General features: G+C 34.0%; 1 protein-coding gene across 1 annotated transcript in view; it reads right to left on the bottom strand.

Annotated features, from left to right (window-relative positions):
* LOC127866550 (uncharacterized) overlaps positions 1-21,058 on the bottom strand; it is a 65,269-nt gene that overhangs the window by 33,487 nt on the left and 10,724 nt on the right. Inside the window, exons 4-14 of the mRNA XM_052407164.1 lie at positions 20,937-20,975; positions 20,422-20,524; positions 18,100-18,379; positions 14,475-14,631; positions 14,045-14,150; positions 13,142-13,503; positions 9,363-9,521; positions 3,106-3,217; positions 1,897-2,201; positions 917-1,072; positions 124-177 (exon numbers count right to left, since the gene is read on the bottom strand). Of these exons, the coding sequence (XP_052263124.1) occupies positions 124-177; positions 917-1,072; positions 1,897-2,201; positions 3,106-3,217; positions 9,363-9,521; positions 13,142-13,503; positions 14,045-14,150; positions 14,475-14,631; positions 18,100-18,379; positions 20,422-20,524; positions 20,937-20,975 (1,833 nt within the window). The remainder of the gene's footprint in view (positions 1-123; positions 178-916; positions 1,073-1,896; positions 2,202-3,105; positions 3,218-9,362; positions 9,522-13,141; positions 13,504-14,044; positions 14,151-14,474; positions 14,632-18,099; positions 18,380-20,421; positions 20,525-20,936; positions 20,976-21,058) is intronic.

Raw genomic sequence — 21,058 nt, 5'->3', positions numbered from 1 at the left:
TATAATGAACATGTTAAAAAATTAATTATTTTATTTGGTATCATTCATAACTGATCTGCATAATTGTATCATCACTTGAGACATGGAAGTTGCAACAGTCAAAAACACCCACAGCTATCGTACCTAAAATGCTGCCTGAAGGGTTGTCTGGAGTAATCGGCTTGTAGTTGCTGGCAGCTGAAAGGGACATCATACAAAATACAATATGAAATTTCAAAGTGCAAAACTACTTGTAAAACAAGCACTACGATATCCATTTCTCTTTTTTTTCATTAAGTTAACTTGTGAATTAAAAACACTGGTAACATTTGGCACATGTTTGCCTGATCATGTTTCTTTATTTAGTCTGATTGTAATTCAATTGTAACATAGTTTCATTTTTCAAAAGACAGGAACAAGTCATAACTGGTTTATACCCACAAGAGAGACATGCTACATATAATTTAACCATATTAACAAATGACACCATAAGCCCATAGAGGCAAGTGATGCATAATTAAAAAATATTAACAAATGACACAACATTCACCCCCAAAACTTGTTAAAAAGGGTCTTATATCATATGCGTAGTATGGTAAGGTGACAGCGCAGGCTGGCTAGGAGCTACCCTGTCCACTATAGTCACACAAGGTAAAATAGTCTCATAAAAAGTCAGGAAGTTCCTGACCAGACTTTGCAAGTGAGCATGCTGGTCTGGAGCCTCACTGGTCTCATGTGGCATAAGGCCAATTTTCACGTGAAGTGGCTAAAATAACATACTCCTTATAAAACAAGTGACTAACATGTATCAATAAAACTATACATCTTTTGTTTATCAGACGTACATAAATTCATTTAAAAAAGCACAATCTTCTGTGTTCAAACCGAACAAAAGTTCCTCTATCTCAACAGCTAAACTGCTCTGAAGCCTTTGTACCTTGACAAATGGAGTCTTGAACTCGTTTTGCTGAATCAGTCGCGTCAACAGAAAACGGAGGCGACTCATATTTGTCTTTTAGTGGATCAGAAGCTAAAGCGTTCAGCTCATCTCGTAAAACAGCACTCCCGAGTCCAACAGAAAGCATGTGTGCTCCTTAAAACACAAAGTTAAACACTTTAGTCGTAGAATTTTCCCCATAAAATAATTACAATAAAATGTACATTTCAGCAATATTAAAAATAAACTAGTCCTTTTCTATTTTCATAACGATTTATTTCTATTTATTTAATTCCAACACTATGTTTTCCAATGTTCGTAAAATATTCTATATATGCTATCAGTTACATGTAACGGCCTTTTGGCCCCATGACAATAACAAATTGTGTGACCGTAATGTCCGGCTGTGCGCATAAATCTGAGCTCTCTACTGAAGAACAGTATATTCATATAGATTGGAACACCTAAAGCTGACGTGTACAATTTCGGGATCTTGTGCAAAACCATATGCTCGAAGGAAGCAAAGTAACATGGTATATGCGACAGACGAAAGGATGTAAGCCAGCAATTTACATTCCCTGCATACCCACGACATGTCTAATTAGCGAGATAAGCAATGAGTAATTAACTTGGTGCATTCTAGTTTGACGTTATCTATAAGATATCATCTGTATTATCATCTTGCATCGCTCTAAAACATGTACCATTTAATAGCTGAGCCCCATCAATAATTAGATCAGTATTGATTCAATATTTACACCACTCCGAAGCATATAGTTGGAATTTGCCAATGTCGTGACCCGCTAATAACATTGAATTTCTGTTTATAATTTTCCAATGCGTATAATATTTAGTATACTTATATTTAACATAATTTAAAATTTAATAAAATTTAATTTATTTTTGTTGGTAATTTATTTTGTGACGCTACAATGTAAAGCAATTATAAGATGTATTGGTTGTCAATTACAAATGCCTACCACCAAGCTGTGCTTTGGCACTGTAGTACTTTGTATCGAAAGAGCTATCAGATGGCCCATTCAACAGAGACACAATGATTAGAGGAAACCCATTCGGATTGCGACCCTCTTGCTTGAACAGCGTGGTTGCTGCTTGCACAGCCTGACCGGTCAAAGCCTTAGAGCTTGCTCCCTCAGGGATGTTCAGGATGCGACCCTGGACTGCCACACTGTTCACAGACTGGGACAGCTTGAAAATACGGCTGTCGAATGGCTCAGCCATTTCTATCAGGCTTATCCTTGTTTTGGCTTGATCAATTTCAAATCTGGAATATGACACAGATGTTAAATTCAGATAATATTTTTTCTTAACTACATAGAAATGCATATTTCACATTACTAAAAAAGTATTTAAAAGGGTATTACAATTAACTGACCGCCTTACTCCTTAGTACATACAAGTCACAATACCTTACTTGCCAATGGGCGGTGGATACAAGATGAAATTTACATGATTGGCTTATCCTCTGACCAGCAATCTTACAAGTCACATGACTGATTAATGGACATGTTCACATGAAATCAGATGATCGTGAAATTTTTACATAATTAAATGGATATGAGATGAACTTGGTCATATTTTCACCAAACTACAAATGTGCCACAGACTCTGATCCCCCTATGACACATGTTTGGACACATACATATCCATTGTGAAAAACAAAAAGCAGTCATTCAGCCAAAACTGGTTGTTCTTAACAATCATTAACACCTAAAGGTCATTCAGCTGTGAATGTATGAGCGAAATCTACCAAGAAGTCAAAGAGAGGCTGAAACATTTTTGGACTAAATATTCCCTAGTGGAAACACAGACAGTGGGGCATTCTGCCAAAACTTGTTGAAGCCATTTTCCTTTCTTCACAATCAACTTCTCATTAAGGTAATAAATTATGAATGTTTGGAAAGAATTCCAGATGTTTAAGAGGAGTTAAAGGCCCATAATGCTGCCAAAACGTGTTGCTGCAAAAGTTAACGATCATTTATATAATATAGGTAATTTAACTGTTTAAGTCTGAGCAATATCAATGCACTAGTTAAGAACCTAGTTGAGAACCTAGGCTTTGGGAACTATGTACATAGTTATGGACAGATGAACCTATTGACATGTGCAATTCTTAATGCCAACCACAAGGAGGCATTCAAATATAAAATTAACAGGAGGCTACTCACCCGTTGACCAGGGTTGAGAGGAAGGCCTGCACCTTAAAGAATTCAGCCTGCAATATCCCATCCGAGTTGTCCACAATAAGTACCAGATCCATGGGCTTTGGACACTTCTGCACTGGAATCAAAAACAGCAGATTATATATATGTAATAATAATCTTCACATGCCTATAATAAATTATGCTGTGATAAATTATCATCACAGTTAATATCCACTCAGAGATTACAACGCAACATTTGACAACAATTGTATAGTTCATATGTCAAGACGAAAATCCTGGCATATTTCTTTCCAGCACAAAATCAGTTACATTTTTAAAAGAATACAGTGGAATAACAAAATCAGAGAATACAATGATACAAAATGACAGTCCCGTGATTCTGCCTAATTTATACAAGTTTAAAAAGATGGGATTTTACAAATCATGATTAAGCAGAAAATACAAAAACAAAATGATTTTAAGAGTAGTTTGACCATCCAATATGCATGAAATATTATCCTGCATGCAAACTAGCTATAGTGAACGTCACACGTTTTGTAGATATAGCAAACATCATTTCCTTTAAAAATACAAATATGAAAATGGAGATTAAAAGATCTATCAATCTTTTGGAGGTTTAGAAAGTTACAACTTATGTTAATGGAAGTTTTCAGGGCCAAATCTTAAATCATTTTATGAGACCATTTATATGAAGACTACAACGAACATTTCTTTAAATGCTGTTGTGATATATATAGTTGTTCTCAAATGAACATATAATTAAAATATGTTGTTATAATTATATTTTGTCTATACACTCTAATCTATCAGGGTTATGTCAGTCACCTTGTACAGATATGTTGAAAATATGTAACAAAAGTCTATGGTGGCCCCAAGGAACTCACCTGCGTTCAAAGTACACAAATTATCAAAGACTTGACCTCGTGATCCAGTTTTAAACTCACTTGATTGAGATTAGAAAATCGGGCTTAATCTTCTTAAGATTAACATTCAGAATAAGTATCATAAAGATTGAGACATACATGTTGCTTTTAGAATGGTATTATTGTCTTTTGTTGACTGGTGACCTAAGCTTTGGAAACACATGACCTATATTCCAACTTAGCCTAGTGTCAAATAAACATTCATTCATAAAGATCCATCAAGAGTTTATAATACATGTGGCTTTTGAAGTTTTTTTCTCATGTTTGACCTGGTGATTTAGTTCTTGGCTTGTGACCAAGCTTCAACATTGGTCTAAATTATGTCAAAATCAACATTCTGACCTAGTTTCATAAAGATTCACTCACAAGATTGAGTAAAGACTTAGGCAAACATGGTCTTCATATTGTCAATATAAATAGTCTGACCAAGGTTCATACTGATTCAGTCATAAATGAGGCCTCTACAGTGGTAACACGGTTTGTCTTAGATTTGACCTGGTAACTTAATTTCTTTTAGGACACTAGTGAGTAGTGACTCAGATTTGTACTTGGCCTAGATGTTTTCAACCTTATCAGTCTGACTATCTAACATCAATCTTGAGTCATAAACATGGCTTCTAGGATGGAAACGGGTTTTCTCAGAAGTGAAAACTGGTGATCTAGTTTTTTAGTTAACATGACCCAGATTCAAATTTTGCCTAGAAATTGGCAAGATAAAAAACATTAACATGTTCATAAAAATTAATCATGAAATTGAGTTTAGAGTGGAAACAAGGTTTTTCTAAATTTAAAGTTGTGCCCTAGTTTTTAGAACCATTTGAATCAGACATTAACTTGGAATGGATTTTGTGAACATAACATTCTGGCCAAGTGTCTTCAAGATTAAGTCATAAATGTAGCTTCTAGGATGGTACATGCCTTTTCCTTAAAAATGTATCTGGTGACCTAATGTTTGGATGCACAATTGACCCAGATTGCAACTTGGCCTTTGTATTGTAAATATACACATTCTGACCAAGTTTCCTACATATTCCATCATGTACTTCTAGTGGTAACAAGGGTTGTCTCAGATTTGACAAGGTATTTCTTTTACACAGCGGACAAAGATTATCGCTTGGAGTAGATATTGTAAGCTCAACATTCTCACCAAGTTTCACCAAGATTGAGTCATAAATGTGGGTTCCAGAGTGATAACAAGGTTTCTCTCAGAAGGTTAAACTTGCGATCTAGTTTTTGGATGCACATGACCCTGATTCAAATCTTGCCTAAAAATTGTCAAGACAAACATTCTTACCAAGTATCATAAAACTGAGTCATTAAAGTGGGTTTTGGAGTGTTTTCTTTAGATTTGAACCAGTGACCTTGTTTCCAGACACACTTTAAACAAACTAAAACTTTGACTAGATTTTTTAAAGCTAAACATTCTAACCAAGTTTCATCAATATTGTGCCATTTATATTATCAATATTAACATTCTAACAAAGTTTTAAAAAGATTCCGTCATAAATGAGGCATCTAGAGTGGTAACAAGGTGTGTCTCAGATTTGGCCTGGTAACTTTTTCTACAAATGTGACCCAGATTTGTATTTGACCTAGATATTGTAAACGTAATCATTCTTACTATGGCGCTGCGGTCTCGTTCGCTTACGCAAGTGAACCGATCAGGGGACGGTTAAGAGTTATATAACTTTGTGAGCACTTATGTAATACGGAAATATTTATCGAGTCTAATTAAAGAAAGCTCATTTCCGGTCAGGATGACACCACTGACTGGTTGTAATTTAATTAACTAAAGGCGTCCAGTCAGATACGCCTGACTTGAACACTCAAAGAATTAACCTATAAGTGAAAACCAAAGCAGCTTTAATGAAAATAACTAACTTTTATTCTAAGAACTAGCAAATGGAGAACAATGACAGAGAATTAAGCACAGGAACAAGCCAAGTATAAAGAATCTAAGTATTGTAAACAATGAACAAAACACTGCAAATACCTTAATGAATGTAAAAAGAAATTCACAATCTGTCAATAAACTGATATAAATATTAGTTACTGTTAGTCTAGAAGTTCACAATCTGTCAATAAACTGATATAAATATTAGTTACTGTTAGTCTAGAAGTTGCTTCAAAAATTTATTATTTATGGAGAGTGGAAAACTCCAGTGACTCAAATGTAAAAAATTAGAAGAATTTCAATAAAATAGAGTCTTTCTAATTTAGAAAATACCAAATAGAAATAATAAGAATGATTTGGAAAATAATGCCAAAATGTCTTGACGCTGGTGTTACAATAATTCAGAGTTGAATTATTTCAAAATTTCAACCTTTTTCAAGAGTTGCTACTTTTTCAAGAAAGCATCAAGAAATCAGTACATCGTTTTTTTTTGTTTTTTTTTTGTTTGTTTTTTTTTATCGAGTGCACCAGGATTGTCTCCCATATGGCCATCGCCCCCAGAAAGACATGTTAGTTGGTTACGGGGGATAGTGCAAGATACAGGAGACACCCCGTTCCAGAGGTGACCCTGGGTCTTTATATTCCCGGTGTACAGCACCTAGTACACTGCACCTCGGTTTAACGTCTCATGTGAAAGACGAGTAAGTAGGTTAGGTGCAGCGGGGGATCAAATCAGCGATCTCTGGGTTGTGAAGCCAGTGTGTTACCACTAGACCACGGATCTGCTACTGAAGTCAGTACATCAGCCAAAACAGATTTATTTATACAGTTCTGATAGCACTGGCAGAACAGTCTATTTTCCCTTAGAACAGTCCATTTACAGACATTTTGATTGGTTAAAAATATAATCTCTACTCATAGACTAAAATATAATAAAAACACTCAAAAGCAACAATATTATTTAAATTGAACATAACCAAAATATTTCTAATAAAATATGCAAGCTCCACATGCAATCAGCTATCAAAACACACCAATAATTAATAATCAATATCTTAGCTCTTGTGAACTCTGCAGGGGATTTTTTCAAAGAAGGCTTATCAGTAAAGGTTCCCATAATTGATTAATTTGCAACATACTGATAATAAATGTGATAAACATTTAGTACAGATTTACACAACAAAATTACAACTTAGCAAAAAATGTTATTATATTAGAAAAATATGCATTATGAAGTATGAGACCTTAAAGGGTTTTGAAACCAAGGGGTCAAACAAATTCCAAAGTTGATCTAAAAATAGATTTGGGAACCTGAGTAACCAGGTTAAACAAGGGAGATAAATACTGCAAACTAATGTACAGATTGTCTTTCTTTAGCTATCTCTTACAGGATAGGTTTATCATAAGTGCTGATGACTAACTGTTTATTATGAAAAATCTGTGTAATGAAAAATTACATAATACAGTTAAAGTTACATAATAATAGCATAATAAAACTAAACTTTACTACATTACCAATCTGATCAAGATTGAATCATTAATATGGCGTCTGGAGTGGTAACAAGTTTTTTTTAAATTGTGACTTTGTTACCTAGTTTTGGACACACGTGATTAAGATTCAAACCTGGTTTAGAAATTGTCAAGATTAACATTCTGGCCAAATTGACATGACGCCGCCTGTCAATCAAGTTCTTATCTAAGAACTGATCTACCAATCAGCGATCAATTAATCGGGCGCGTTAGTTAGCAACGAACTGTCCGCCATTTTCTAGACAAGCTATGTATAGGTTCACTTTTACTTTTGCGAGTTTCTTTTGTTTTCCTCTTTAAAAAAGTAGATTAAAAATGGTTAAACGGTGTCGATGGGGACTATGTAACTCGGACAATCGATATCCTGAAAGATTAGTTGGTGAAATTTAATTTATATCGTTTCCAAAGCCGAAAAGAGATCTTGAGAAGTGTAAGAGATGTATAAATGCATGTGGTCGTCACCACAAACAACTAAACTTCAACACTTTCAAAGATAATTATAATATATTTTTATCGGATATACTAGCAGATTTAAATAGTTTATGTTATCGATCTGATTATCACATGATATTTCATGTTTTTTTAAAATAGTTTTATCAGTTACTAGGTCATTAATATACAGAAGCGAGGTTCATGTGCATTACTTAAAGAGAAATAAAACCCAGCATGAAGTCTAATTTGTGCTGTAATTTATTACTCTGATAGAAATGCACTTTATTGCCATTATACATGTTATTAGAAGGTGACACGTGATATATTATATTAATAACGGTATCTACACATGTGCAGACATGTGTTGTCACCAATGAACGCTTTTAATCCACTTTTGAGATCGAATGCCTAGTTCTCCAATTTTTTTCAACGAGTTTTGTTTGATTTGTTCGAATAAAAAGCGGAAATGAAATAAGGCAAAAACGGTGTGAATAGGTTTAATGTAACTCTGACATTCGGTATACATAAGTTAGATTAATTAAATATATACCATTTCAAATGTGCGGTCTTGACAAGAGCAAGTGGAAGCTTCAATGTGTAGAATTACCGAGATCACCCTTATGGAGCATTTATTTATTTAAATAACTGGAAATGTTATGTTAGAAATACCTACGCATTATTAAGTATGAATTATATCACGTGTGCTCGTAGAATAATAGAGAAGATTGGTACCAACTTTGCGTAACTTAACGAAATCCCCGTTATAAATCGAGTTTTGTGTGTGTCAGAAACAAGTGAAAACGATTATATTAAGTGGGCGGAGCAATCATAGAAGGCGTCATGTCAATTTCATCAAGATTGTGCCATAAATGTAGCTTAAAGAGTGGTAACAAGGTTGTTCGAAGAATTGATCCGTTGGCAAAGATTCAAACGTGGCCTTAAGATTCTGTGCAAATGTTATCAAGATTGAGTCATAAATGTGAGTAATCTAGTGTGGTAACAACTGACGGCACACATAGACTGGCAATAATAGTTCCCTGCATATAAAATAAGAAACTTATACATTTTAGAACGAAGATGCCATTTTACAGAAAATTGAAGATGAAACTAATGAAGGTGGTCCACTGACTATACATTTAATGGATTCAACTATATCCAGTTTCAGTTGGTTATTCATTTTGATTTATTAGGTATCAGAGAAATTAGATTCGTTAAAAATAATAGTACCAATTTTAATTATATTCTGTTTTTATTTTCGTCCTTAGCTGAGCGACCATTTGTTTACATTGTACAAGGTTTAATCAGATAATTTTTAAGGAAAATACTATTATGAATTTAGGAATCAGTAAAAAAAAAATAAAAATGAAACAGTGAAAATAATCAGTAATTTTCACACAAAAAATGTATTTGTTGGAAAAAAAATTAAGAGGTGATTTATAAAAATACAATATACATTTAATACTAGCGTAAAGAAACCTTACATATGCAGTCCAAAGGAGATGTAGATCCTGGGTTGGACGTACTGGCTCCCAGGTCACACACCATACATCTGTAGGAGGCACGTGCATCACGGTACGTCCCAAGCCCACACATGCCGCACTCACCGCTGGGCTTGATTTCAAAGCCACTCACACATGGCTCTGTTAGAGATTACAAAATACAATTAACCCTTTTTATGCCTAGTGAACTCTCCCATCCTTCTAAATTGGATCAATTTATTTCCAAAATTAGGGATGTCTAGTATATTTATTTCTATATTTAGAATATTTCTTACAGAAATTCCTTTAAGCAAACAGCGCAGACCCACATGAGACACCCCATCATGTGGCGTCTCATCTGGATCTATGCTGTTTGCCAAGGCCTTTTTTCTAGATGCTAGGCATAAATGGGTTAACCTAACACATGTATAACTGGCAATTATGTATTCACCGGTCCAAACAAAAGTTACAATTTTAAGAAAAGATAACAAATGCCCGAACAATCAAAGCGCTGAAGGCAATAGCCCTTACCAAAATGACTTACTCCCGCTTATATGCGGCTTATATGCGAAGTATAAGGGAGTTATATGCGGTTTATAAACCGCTTATAAGTCGCATATAAGCATTCAAATGTCTTGTATAAGCGAGATATAAGTCTAAGGCAGTTATAAGCGAGATGTAAGTCTAGAAATGTTTTGCATATAAGGGGCTTATATGCGGTTTATAAACTGCATATAACTCACTTACAACATAGCCAAAACTATCCACCTTTTTCTTTCGCTTATATGCGGCTTATACACCGCTTATATCCAAGCCTCAACTGACCAATCAGTTTACATTTTTGTCACATGACCCAGATTGACCAATCAAAGCAACACAATACAATAACAAGTTTGAAATTTTCAGTCAAACACTTGTGTGTGTGTCTTTTTAATTATTTCTAACAATTATGCCCAATATAGAGTTAAATATATAAATCTTTCTAATCAGATACTGTTCATGGTGTGTATTTTATTATAATTTAACGAAATAACACATTCATTTTGATGAATAAGGTATTAAATTAGGGCATAGACATGTCACAGTTTGTCAAAAGTGGGTGGGGTAATGGTCAGTGTTTTCTTGAAAACAATGTCATAAACTCAATATAATAATTGGTAAGATTTATCTATTTTATTAGATAAAATAATGATATATAGTTAAATGATGTCCGTCTGATTAATAAAATGTTGTCTTGATTTTGAGTTTTTTGTTTTCAAGAAGGTCTATATGCGCGCGTGACGTATTCGTTGTTTACATGTAAGAAATCTTAAGTGATGAAAGTGATGTTTGATCGCCCTTTAAGTGACGTATGCTATTGAAAGTTATTACTTCTTTTCTAAATATATTTTTAACTTTTATTGTTTGCAATACACTCGTTGAAGGCTTATCTATTTGGTTATGTAACATTCAAAGCATGATAACTTGAATAAATGGAGTTTATGAAAAAAAAAATTTTAACAGGTTCCCCACCCACTTGCAGGTGTGATGAACTCTTTAAACTGATAAAGCAGCAAACATTTATGTTGCTTTGACGGTAAATGTTTTCCAACATATGCCGTTTTTTAGCTCTACTGGCCGAAGGCTGCAAGAACTTATGTGATGGTATGGTTTCCGTCGTCCGTCCATGCGTCCATCTGTATAAGCGGCTTATATGCAAACTGCTAAATTTCTTTATAGCTCTCATATAAATCGCTTATATGGCACATATAAGTGGCTTATATGCAAACTGCTCAATAACTGTACAGTCCGCTTATAAACCGTATATAAATCGCATATAATTCCCTTATACCCTGCTTATATGTATCCAATTTTTATATGCAGCTTATACGTCGCTTACATCTCATTTGCATGTAAAATCCCAACATGCGGCTTATAAGCGACTTATATGCAAAACGTGTAAACCGCTTATATGGGACATATAATTTTTTTGTGTAAGGGAGACTTTTTTGCTATTGTACAATATTGCACACAGCTCACTTTTTAAAATATAATATCTTCTTTAAAAATCACACGTTCAAATAAAACCCCACAAAAATTGTCAAAAATATTTATTATGACTAAATCAAATGTTAACATGCATAGATAGAATCCTTAGCAATTTCGGATGATATAGAGATAAGTTAGTCCAACAAAAGATTTGCAGAATGTTCATTAAAATCTGATAACGATTTTATTATAAGATGGAATCCATAAGAAATAAAAAATGCAATCAGCAAAAATAAATTTAAGATTCCTATTGCAATTACATGATAGAAATGCTCTTAAAAAATGTATAACTGTACAGTAATATCCCAAAACTACTACAAAACATTATTAGAATAATAACATAAAGTTTGGTGTCAGTTCAGTGTTACCCAAGTAGCTTAGAAATAGAATTGCCGATTAAACACTACAGTTCATTCAATATATGGTTATAGCAATCATAATATAGATTTGGGTTAAAGTGGTACAACATTTTGATCCTCTATTTCTCCTTATCCTCATCCTAATCATCATCATCATCCACAACCACAATGATATCACAATCATCATTATTAATTACAACAACGCCACTATCATTATTAACACAACCTTATGAAAACAACAACAAAATTATAATTACCGTAATGATTACTTTCGAGAATAGCTTTAAAACTTTGATGTATTAATATAAGACAAATCTTTTTCTCAGCAGGATCAAACCATGTGCACTTGGCTGATATTTTATTGCACCAGCTTTGGTACTCAATCACCAGCCTCCGCGCAGAGATTTGACTGCAACTAGCATAGCTGGATCTAATCCCTGCCTTTATAACCAACTATGTGATGATAAGCCAGCCACATGGTACAATAAATTTTCTGTTTTGTATTTGTTGTTTTTTTAATGTAGGTAATTAATTTTGTCATTATGAACCTACTTATTATACAATACTTTCAAAATGTAAAATGTCCACACTAAAGCTAAAATTCTGATGAGTGTAGATTGTAACTGACCCACTACTACTTATACATCCAACAGAGATCAGCCTGTGAATGTATTTCACAATTTGAATTCCAATTTTGTTTTTTGTTTCATGTTTAATTTTTCAACCAACTAAATACTTCAATAGGTGGAAACTACAATGAATTCATCCTTAAATGACTACTTAACAATAACGTATAAATGCTATGGCGGTAACTAAACAAATAGCTAGCTGGGATAAGATTTTTGGATGTCTGCTCATCTTGTTTTGTTAGCCATTTCTCAACATAAATGAACAGTTATACAATTACAATTTGGAACATTTTATTACAAAAAATCTGATATATAGTATGAAAAATACTGGAAACATTTGACAATCACTTTTCACTGTGTTTGGTAAATCGTATGTTGTTTGTTTTCTGAACATCAAATGAAATATCATGATTGCCATGAAAACAAAACCCAAACAATGTTATCATATTTCAAGCTTTAACAAAATCAATAACATCCATGTCACCAAATTTTAAAAGATATTGAAAGAATTCAATGCAAGTTAAATGATTGTAAGTTCTTTTGTAATTCAAGAGTGTTGATGGTTGTAACTACATCTGAACTTACTTCAGGAAAACTAAACTTGTTAACTTCTGACAAATCTTTAACCATCCACCAACAGCATATGGTTTATAGGGAATTTATTTTATACTGGTAATATGCTTAACAACTCACACAGACAAAAAAGTAGAAACAAATCATTTAAATATATTTATGAATTAATCCAATTCTTAACAAATTAGTTTACCTTTGCATAAACTCCGGTGTATTTTCCAAGCAGTTAGCTTTTCTGTGAAATCGTCCGCATAAAAAGCAAACTTCGGTGAGGAGGCATATTGTTCCCACAGTTTGCCAGTGTCTGCTGCTGGGTTGCCATGAATCAAGGTCACCTTGATCCCAGAGTCCTTTGCCCTCTGTACTGCTTCTGCAACTTGTTGTAGAACTATGGCATTGCCGATGTCGCCATGTGCTCGGTCCGTGATGATGATGATGTTATGCACCGTGTCCTTGAGAACACTCCTGCCCATCTCGTCAAAGGCTGCTGCTAATGCCGCGGTGATATCTGTGACGGCGCTCACGTCCACAACACTGGCCAATATATTGGCAAATCTGGAACAGATCAGGGAATATATGAGTCTTGTTTTGGGAAAACCAGATTTAATGCATTTGTGTAAAGCGTCATCCATGACTAGCCTCATTGGTCTTTTATGGAACTTTTTGTTTAAAGGATCCCTCATCTAAATATCATGCACAGTGAACAAGTTTTTGTGATGCACAGTGTAAATGATATTAGTGTAAACTTTCGTCAAAATTTGGCCAAAATTCTGCCACTGAATACGCGACAATTATATTCAGAATACAATGTACTACATATTTGTTTGCTGAAAAATTCTATGAAGGCTCATCAGCTATTACCTTGAACAAGAACATTTTTCTGTTTTACATGCATCAATTCTTTCATTATGGCATCCATCATTCTGCCGAAAAACCCAATAAGTCTGATTATGGATGAGGAGATATTTTTATGGGTTTAAGGGCTTTTTTACAATAACATGTAAAAATATTGTGTTTGTTAGTTACAACAAATAATAATATAAACAATGTACCAATTAATATATATATATATAAATATTAAAAGTGAAACAATCACCTATCTGACAGGCCTTTAGTGAAGGTTTTGGCTTTGTCATACACCGTCAATCCTTGTATAAACCAGATAAATGTCACATGCAGATTGTAGGAACACTTGAAATTGGCTGAAATAAACCATACATGTGTTAGCAATAATGACAAGCCTATCAAACATTTTTTTGATCACCAGGTTTATAATTATGCATACATACTAAAAAAATTAGCAGTATTTTTTTTACATTATATGACATGTTATAATTTAGATTGAGATGATATATATTGCAAAGGCATAAGAAACTTTGAGTTTTCACTGATAAGAGTATGTATAAACGTACTGTTTACATACAATTTATTTTGTGACAAAGTTATTGAGGAAATGTGTCACATAATAAGAACACATGAATATAAACTATATACTTAAAAATACTTAAAATGTCAATCACACAAACCAGGGCAGGTTCTCTCCACAATTTCTTGGACATCGACGTCTTGTATGTTATCCCTGATTATGAGAGAGTTGGATCCTGTATCAGCAATGGCTCGCACCTCATCTACGAACACGTTGCCCACACCAATACACACAGCATACACACCTTGGCTTCTAATCTACAAATTAAGGGGTGTATTTTTTACATGTAACCAATACACTATGCAAACACCCCAAGGTTGTAACTCTGAAAATTAACGGGCGCACTTTAAAAATGTCCCCAATACTCTTGTCACATACACCTTGGTCTTCACTCTACAAATTAAAGGGATCTTTTCACGGTTTGGTAAATTGACAAAATTGAAAAAAGTTGTTTCAGATTCGCAAATTTTCGTTTTAGCTATGATATTTGTGAGGAAACAGTATTACTGAACATTTACCATAGTCTAATATAGCCATTATATGTATCTTTTGACGATTTGAAAACCTAAAAATTATAAAGTGTTGCAACGCGAAACGATTGAATAATTTGGAGAGTTCTGTTGTTGTCGTTTAAATTTACGAAACTACGAAGATTGCTTATATAAGGTATAAAATACTTAAACTGGGTATACTCGGCGGAATAGCCGAGAGAGCTAATGCGTTTTTACTTCAGACTAACTCCAGGACTCCGGGGGTCACTGGTTCTAGCACTGGTTTTGGATACTTTTTTTTCCTTTTTTTAATTTTATTCTGGATTTTTTACTGGAGCTTTTAAAATCCAATGTTTACATTTATCAATATAAAGCATTTAATGACAAACTTCATACAAAATATGCCAAAATCTGTGAAAAGGCCCCTTTAAGGGGTTGGCATTTTAAACATGTCACAGACTTCTATTCTGTGATACGGCCAACACTATGTCAAGCCATTGTTAAAAATGATTGTAGTAACTTAACAAGCTTCACTTGTTTGAGCTTTGACCTCCTATAGTGACAGACCTTTGCAATAGATGAACAAAACATGGAGATAACAAGCTTTCTTCATTTTGTGATAAATAACTTAAAACAAGAGATGTGCTTGTCAGAAACACAATGCCCCTTATTGCACCACTTTGAAGCCATATATTTGACCTTCTAGTCTGTGATACGGCCAACAATATGTCAAGCAATTGTTAAAAATGATTGTAATTATTTGAAAAGTTTCACTTGTTTGAACTTTGACCTCCTATAGTGACAGACCTTTGCAATAGGTGAACAAAACATGGAGACTACAAGCTTTCTCCATTTTGTGATAAATTGCTTAAAGTAAGAGATGTGTTTGTCAGAAACACAATGCCCCCTTTTGCACCGCTTTGAAGCCACATATTTGACATTTGACCTTGAAGGATGACATTGACCACTCATCTTTAGATACACATGCATGCCAAATATCAAGTTGCTATCTTCAATATTGCAAAAGTTATGACCAAGGTCAATTTTGGGACACACACACACAGTGAAACACACATACAATGACAGACAGGCCAAAAACAATATACCCCCCCCCCCCCCCCCGATCATTCCATCCGGGGCATACAAATTCATGAATGACAGATACAGTCCAGACAAGCTTGTAAGGTCTAAGGCAGACACACATACACATGCTACCATCAGCTACCATCTGGCTGCTAAATTGAGCTTTCCACAAGCCAGCTTAACAAAAATCCTCAATATGAAGTGGAATAGAAAATGAAATGGAAGAGGGGTATTGTTCAGTGACCATTACTCATAGCAACAGAGCAATTTAACTACAGGTCTTTATCTTTAATCTGATGTATATCTGAACTTGAAATAAAATTTTAAAAAGTTATCACTTAAAACATAATTTCCAGCACAGAATAAAAAGCAATGACCCTCAATAAGTGAAACACGTTATGTGATTTCCATATGTATCTTCTTGCTCTTTCCTTTCTGACTATTCAATATGGAAGTAACAGACAGTGGACTTAGTTTTGCCTTTCTCTGTTTGTCAATTCATTATGAAGATAACATATAGAGGAATTAATTTTTCAGTGTTGCAGATGGTTTACCTGTCTTCCCTTGACAGTACTTAAAGACAGATAATAAATGTGCAATGTCAACAAAAATAATTGTTTCTGGCACTTAATTTGTTTTTAAGTTAATTAAGCCAAAACATTTGTTTTATTGCATTTGAAATTCTTGTTAATGATGACATAAGAGCACAATCTCCTACATATTTATCCAAGAAAAGCACTAGTCAGGTAAGGTCGTGACAACGGGTATCTAAATATGAAGTTTGATTACAATTGCTCAATTCATTCTGGATTTATTAAGTATAATCCATTTTGGTTATTGTTAGTAAGAATGAATTTGCCATTGAATCTGTCCAAAAAATATTAAGTCACAAGCAACATCTTAATGTGAGCTTTTGATATGCAATCCAACCTGAGAACATTGCTCAGTCAAGGGAAAGAGCCACAATGACTGTTGTAGACAGGTGACCACTGTTCTCAGGTGACCACCTTTTTAGATGGTAGGTCAGTTGGTAGAAGTGCCAGATCTTTACCCAACACAGTTGTTTGCAAACAGTGTAATGTAAACAAAGGCTGATTGTGAATAAAAAGGATAACATAAAATATTTCTATTTAATAATACAGATTTATATCTTTTAAAGTGATTTCATACCTATTTCTAAACTCTGTTCAAATTACTTAAATTGGAAGATATTTTTAAATGCAAGTCTCAGCATGTGTGTCATGTTTTGGTTGTTGGCCACTATAGCATGGTAATAGTTATGCTCAGGTTTGTCCAAGGATGATTTTCATCCAGGGGGCAGAGGGGGGGGGGGGGGGGGGGGTGGGGGTTGGATCTAGGCTCAATACTGTATACAGGTGAACATTGTTTTCAGGTGACAGCTTAGCTTAGTATGGTTGAACTGTATAAAGTTACATTAAAGTAACTCAGTTTTGTTATTGTGCAGAAACCATTTTTCAATATTTAGTTGGTGGTGTGTGAAAAAGCTAAATAGTTAGACCTTGACCCAATCCACCACATATGCAACCCTAAGAGGTCATCACAAAAGGTATGTAAGACATTGCTTTAGAATAATTCTGTGCTCAAGTTATAGCATGGAATACATTTTTTATTTTCAATGACTGCGATTTTGACAAAGACCCTACTCATCCAATATGCAATCACAAGCGAGGTCTATATATAACATCCTCAACTACAACTAGATATTATTTTTTACTTTTGACGTTTAAAACTGATTCAATAATTGTTCATATTCCAAACAAGTGCTGCGTTTGTAAAACACAATGCCCCCTACTGCGCTTTGAAGCCATGTATTTGACCTTTGACCTTGAAGGATGACCTTGACCTTTCACCACTCAAAATGTGCAGCTCCATGAGATACACATGCATGCCAAATATCAAGTTGCTATCTTCAATATTGCAAAAATTATGACCAAGGTTAAAGTTTTGGGACAGACACACATATACAATGACAAACATACAAACACATACAATGACAGATGGGCCAAAAACAATATACCCCTGATCATTCGATCCAGGGGGGAATACAAATTTACTTAATGTTAAGGAACAGACACAAAACAGGACGCAAACAAACATCCTTTGACAATCGACTGGATAAATGGAGTCTACCTCTAGAGACTTCTGTACAGTGCTTGCATGGTTAGTAGAAGCACCATCTGTTACAACAATCATGGCCTTTACAGCGTTTATCCTGCCGCGGTTTAGCAGCATTGTTAGACCCGCTTCAAGTGCAGCTGCAGTCTCTGTCCCTGGAATTCTGAATAGCGTCTGGGCGAGGATGAAATTAGTAACAGTTGTTGCATCACTGGATAGTTCCAATATGAGGTCATTAACTTTGTCACCAAATGGTATAACCCCAACATTTACCTTGCTGGTAGCAAGAGGAAGACTGCAAAGAGATAACAACAACAAATTATCAATGAAACTCTACCAGTATTCATATTTACTAAATATTATTAGGATATTTTTGTATAAAATATGTAGTTTTACAAACAGAAGCTTTTGTTTATAATGCTGTCAGAAAATGGCAAATGTCATTGTTCAGCATTTTGCTATTAAGCCCACTTACCATAAACAATTATTAAAACCAGGTAATGATGGGTGTGTGGCTACATTTTAATCTCAAGGCCATAATTGGAAAAAGCTCCCTACCAATCTCAAATGTTCTACTGCAAAAGCGAAACACCAGGTCCTTGTGGTTAAGAGGATGTTTTTTTCAATTTGACCTTTTATTTAAACCATCTTGACCCTGCGACATAGTCATCAGTTCAGTTTTAATCCCAAAAAAGTACTTTTTCCTGAACAGCAAGCCCATGATCACAAATTTTAACTATGTGATGCTAAAGCTTTAAAAACAATTATGAGATATAGTTGATTGATATTTTGCTTAATTTTATCATGAATTTTCAAGTTACATATCTGGGACTTAGGTTTGCATCGAACTGTTGAGAAGTTAATTCTTATTCTACATGTGTTATGTCATACAACTTCCTTGCTCAAATGAGATTTGCACAACAGATCAATTACTTGTCATTGTGATTGAGTGTAGACACTTTGGCTAAAGCTCAGTGAAAGCAATTATTGATTGATTTTCAGTAACTAATTACTTTGTTTGGAACTATTACCGTGTTATTGCCATATATGGTTATGGCATATACTAATCAGTAAATTTTAATGCTTTGAATTAAAACAAATAATTTTTTTATATAAGAATTGATAAAATATTTCATAGCAACGAGACTATTTAATTGCAACGAGAAATACACTAGTTATTTTTGTAAATTGTTTTTGGACAATGTTTCATTTTAAACATGACCAGTTAAAGTTATCCAGCATGGGAGTATTTTAATATAGTGCAAAAAATAGCATAGAACAGTCAAGTCTCTTTTGGTCACAAATAAGACTCCTTCAATGATTCCTGCTTGATATCGACATAATTTTTTTGAAATAGTGTTTGAAGGTAACAAGTTTTTGATCTGCTTGTGCATATCTCATTTGATTCCTTTATTTGTTAGAATACTACATAGAATTCAAACAAAACGTTATTTTCCAGGTATATCTAGTTTGTATGTTGGCATTAAATTGAAATGGCTTTATTTTTACTTCTATCAAATTGAATTGTGATGCTATAACTAATTTGTAATTACACTGTGAAGTTTTTTTAACATTTCTGGGCCAAGAGTTTGATTTGGAGATCCTTCAAACCAGTCTAAATTGCAATTGTTGCATTGACTGCTTTCGTTGTTTTTTGTTATCTTTAGTGTCAAGCCTTGCACATTTGTTTTGTTTTTAATTATTTGGCAATTGGTTCCTTGCCATAAATAAAGGACAACCCATTATTAAAAGTTTTCTCTCATCCTGATGTACCTGAAGGTTACCTTTGGGTACCAGTCTATTGGTCTCTGATGACCTTAATAAGCAGCAGACTTTTATGGTAGACATTAGAGACAGTATATACCAACATACACAAGGAAATCATGTTTCATGATGCACTAACAGTGAGTTATGACAAGCCTACATATCGTTATGTATGTCCTTTATGTAGGGGTCAAAACCAAGGTTGTACAAGCATGCCATGTACAATCAAACAAAATCATATGACAGACTGAGTATGAAAAACGGCAATAATTAATATTTAACATGCCATAAAATAAGCATGTAAAAATGTAGGAGTAGTAACATAACATGAACAAGACTAACCAAATGTGTGATCAGTACATGATGTTTCAAGGAAGAAAAAACAATCAAACTATTGGCATGTTATTTTGTATTGTCAGTTAGCCCCTCGTTTACCCTTATGACTGTGTGTTAATTTGCATTTGTGCAAATATTCTTATTCCAATTTTGAAGTATTGCTTTGTGTTTTAAAAAGATTTTTTTATTGAAGGGAATGAACCATTTGGTTTTCGAACAAAACTCCATCATCCTTACTTCATGATGAAATTAGCCAGCTTAACTTTTCCCAATGGGTCAAGAGTGGAACTGGCTGAGAAATCCATTATTAACACAAGATCCATGAGGAGGTTGCATGGGTCTGAAAACAGAAACAAACAATTTGCCTTGAACAAAATTTAATATACTTTGCTTTGGATATGATCCAGTCTTAACAATAACACAACATGAAAATAAATACCCATCCAGTCCATCTATAACAATTATGATTCAGTTACAATTGTGCAGGAGATAGACAGATGGAAAAGTATGGATGTATGATGGTGTCATAAGCGTTAACGCTTTTAATTCTCATTATAAGAGCTTCAAACGATAGACTTATGTTACAAACTGATTGACTTAATATCCATATAATGTTAAGAACATTATGGCATTTAATAAAAAAAACAATAAAAAAAACTTATTTGGTGGCACATGTATGCTTAATTAAACCATTGGAAATCAATGAAAATCTGTTAATAATCATAGTCAAGTACATGATAATGCATACTGACCATCAGGGACAACAACGACTGAACTCCAGGAGGTAGCAGCTACAAAATATGTCATTGCATTTCATGAATATAATGTAACATCAACAGATAGATGAATATTTGTGTTTATTTATTTACTTATA

The sequence above is a fragment of the Dreissena polymorpha genome, chromosome 2, assembly GCF_020536995.1.
Source record: "Dreissena polymorpha isolate Duluth1 chromosome 2, UMN_Dpol_1.0, whole genome shotgun sequence".
NCBI classification, from domain to species: domain Eukaryota; kingdom Metazoa; phylum Mollusca; class Bivalvia; order Myida; family Dreissenidae; genus Dreissena; species Dreissena polymorpha.
Note: the sequence above shows the minus strand (reverse complement) of the source record. Positions and strands in the feature narration are given on the sequence as shown.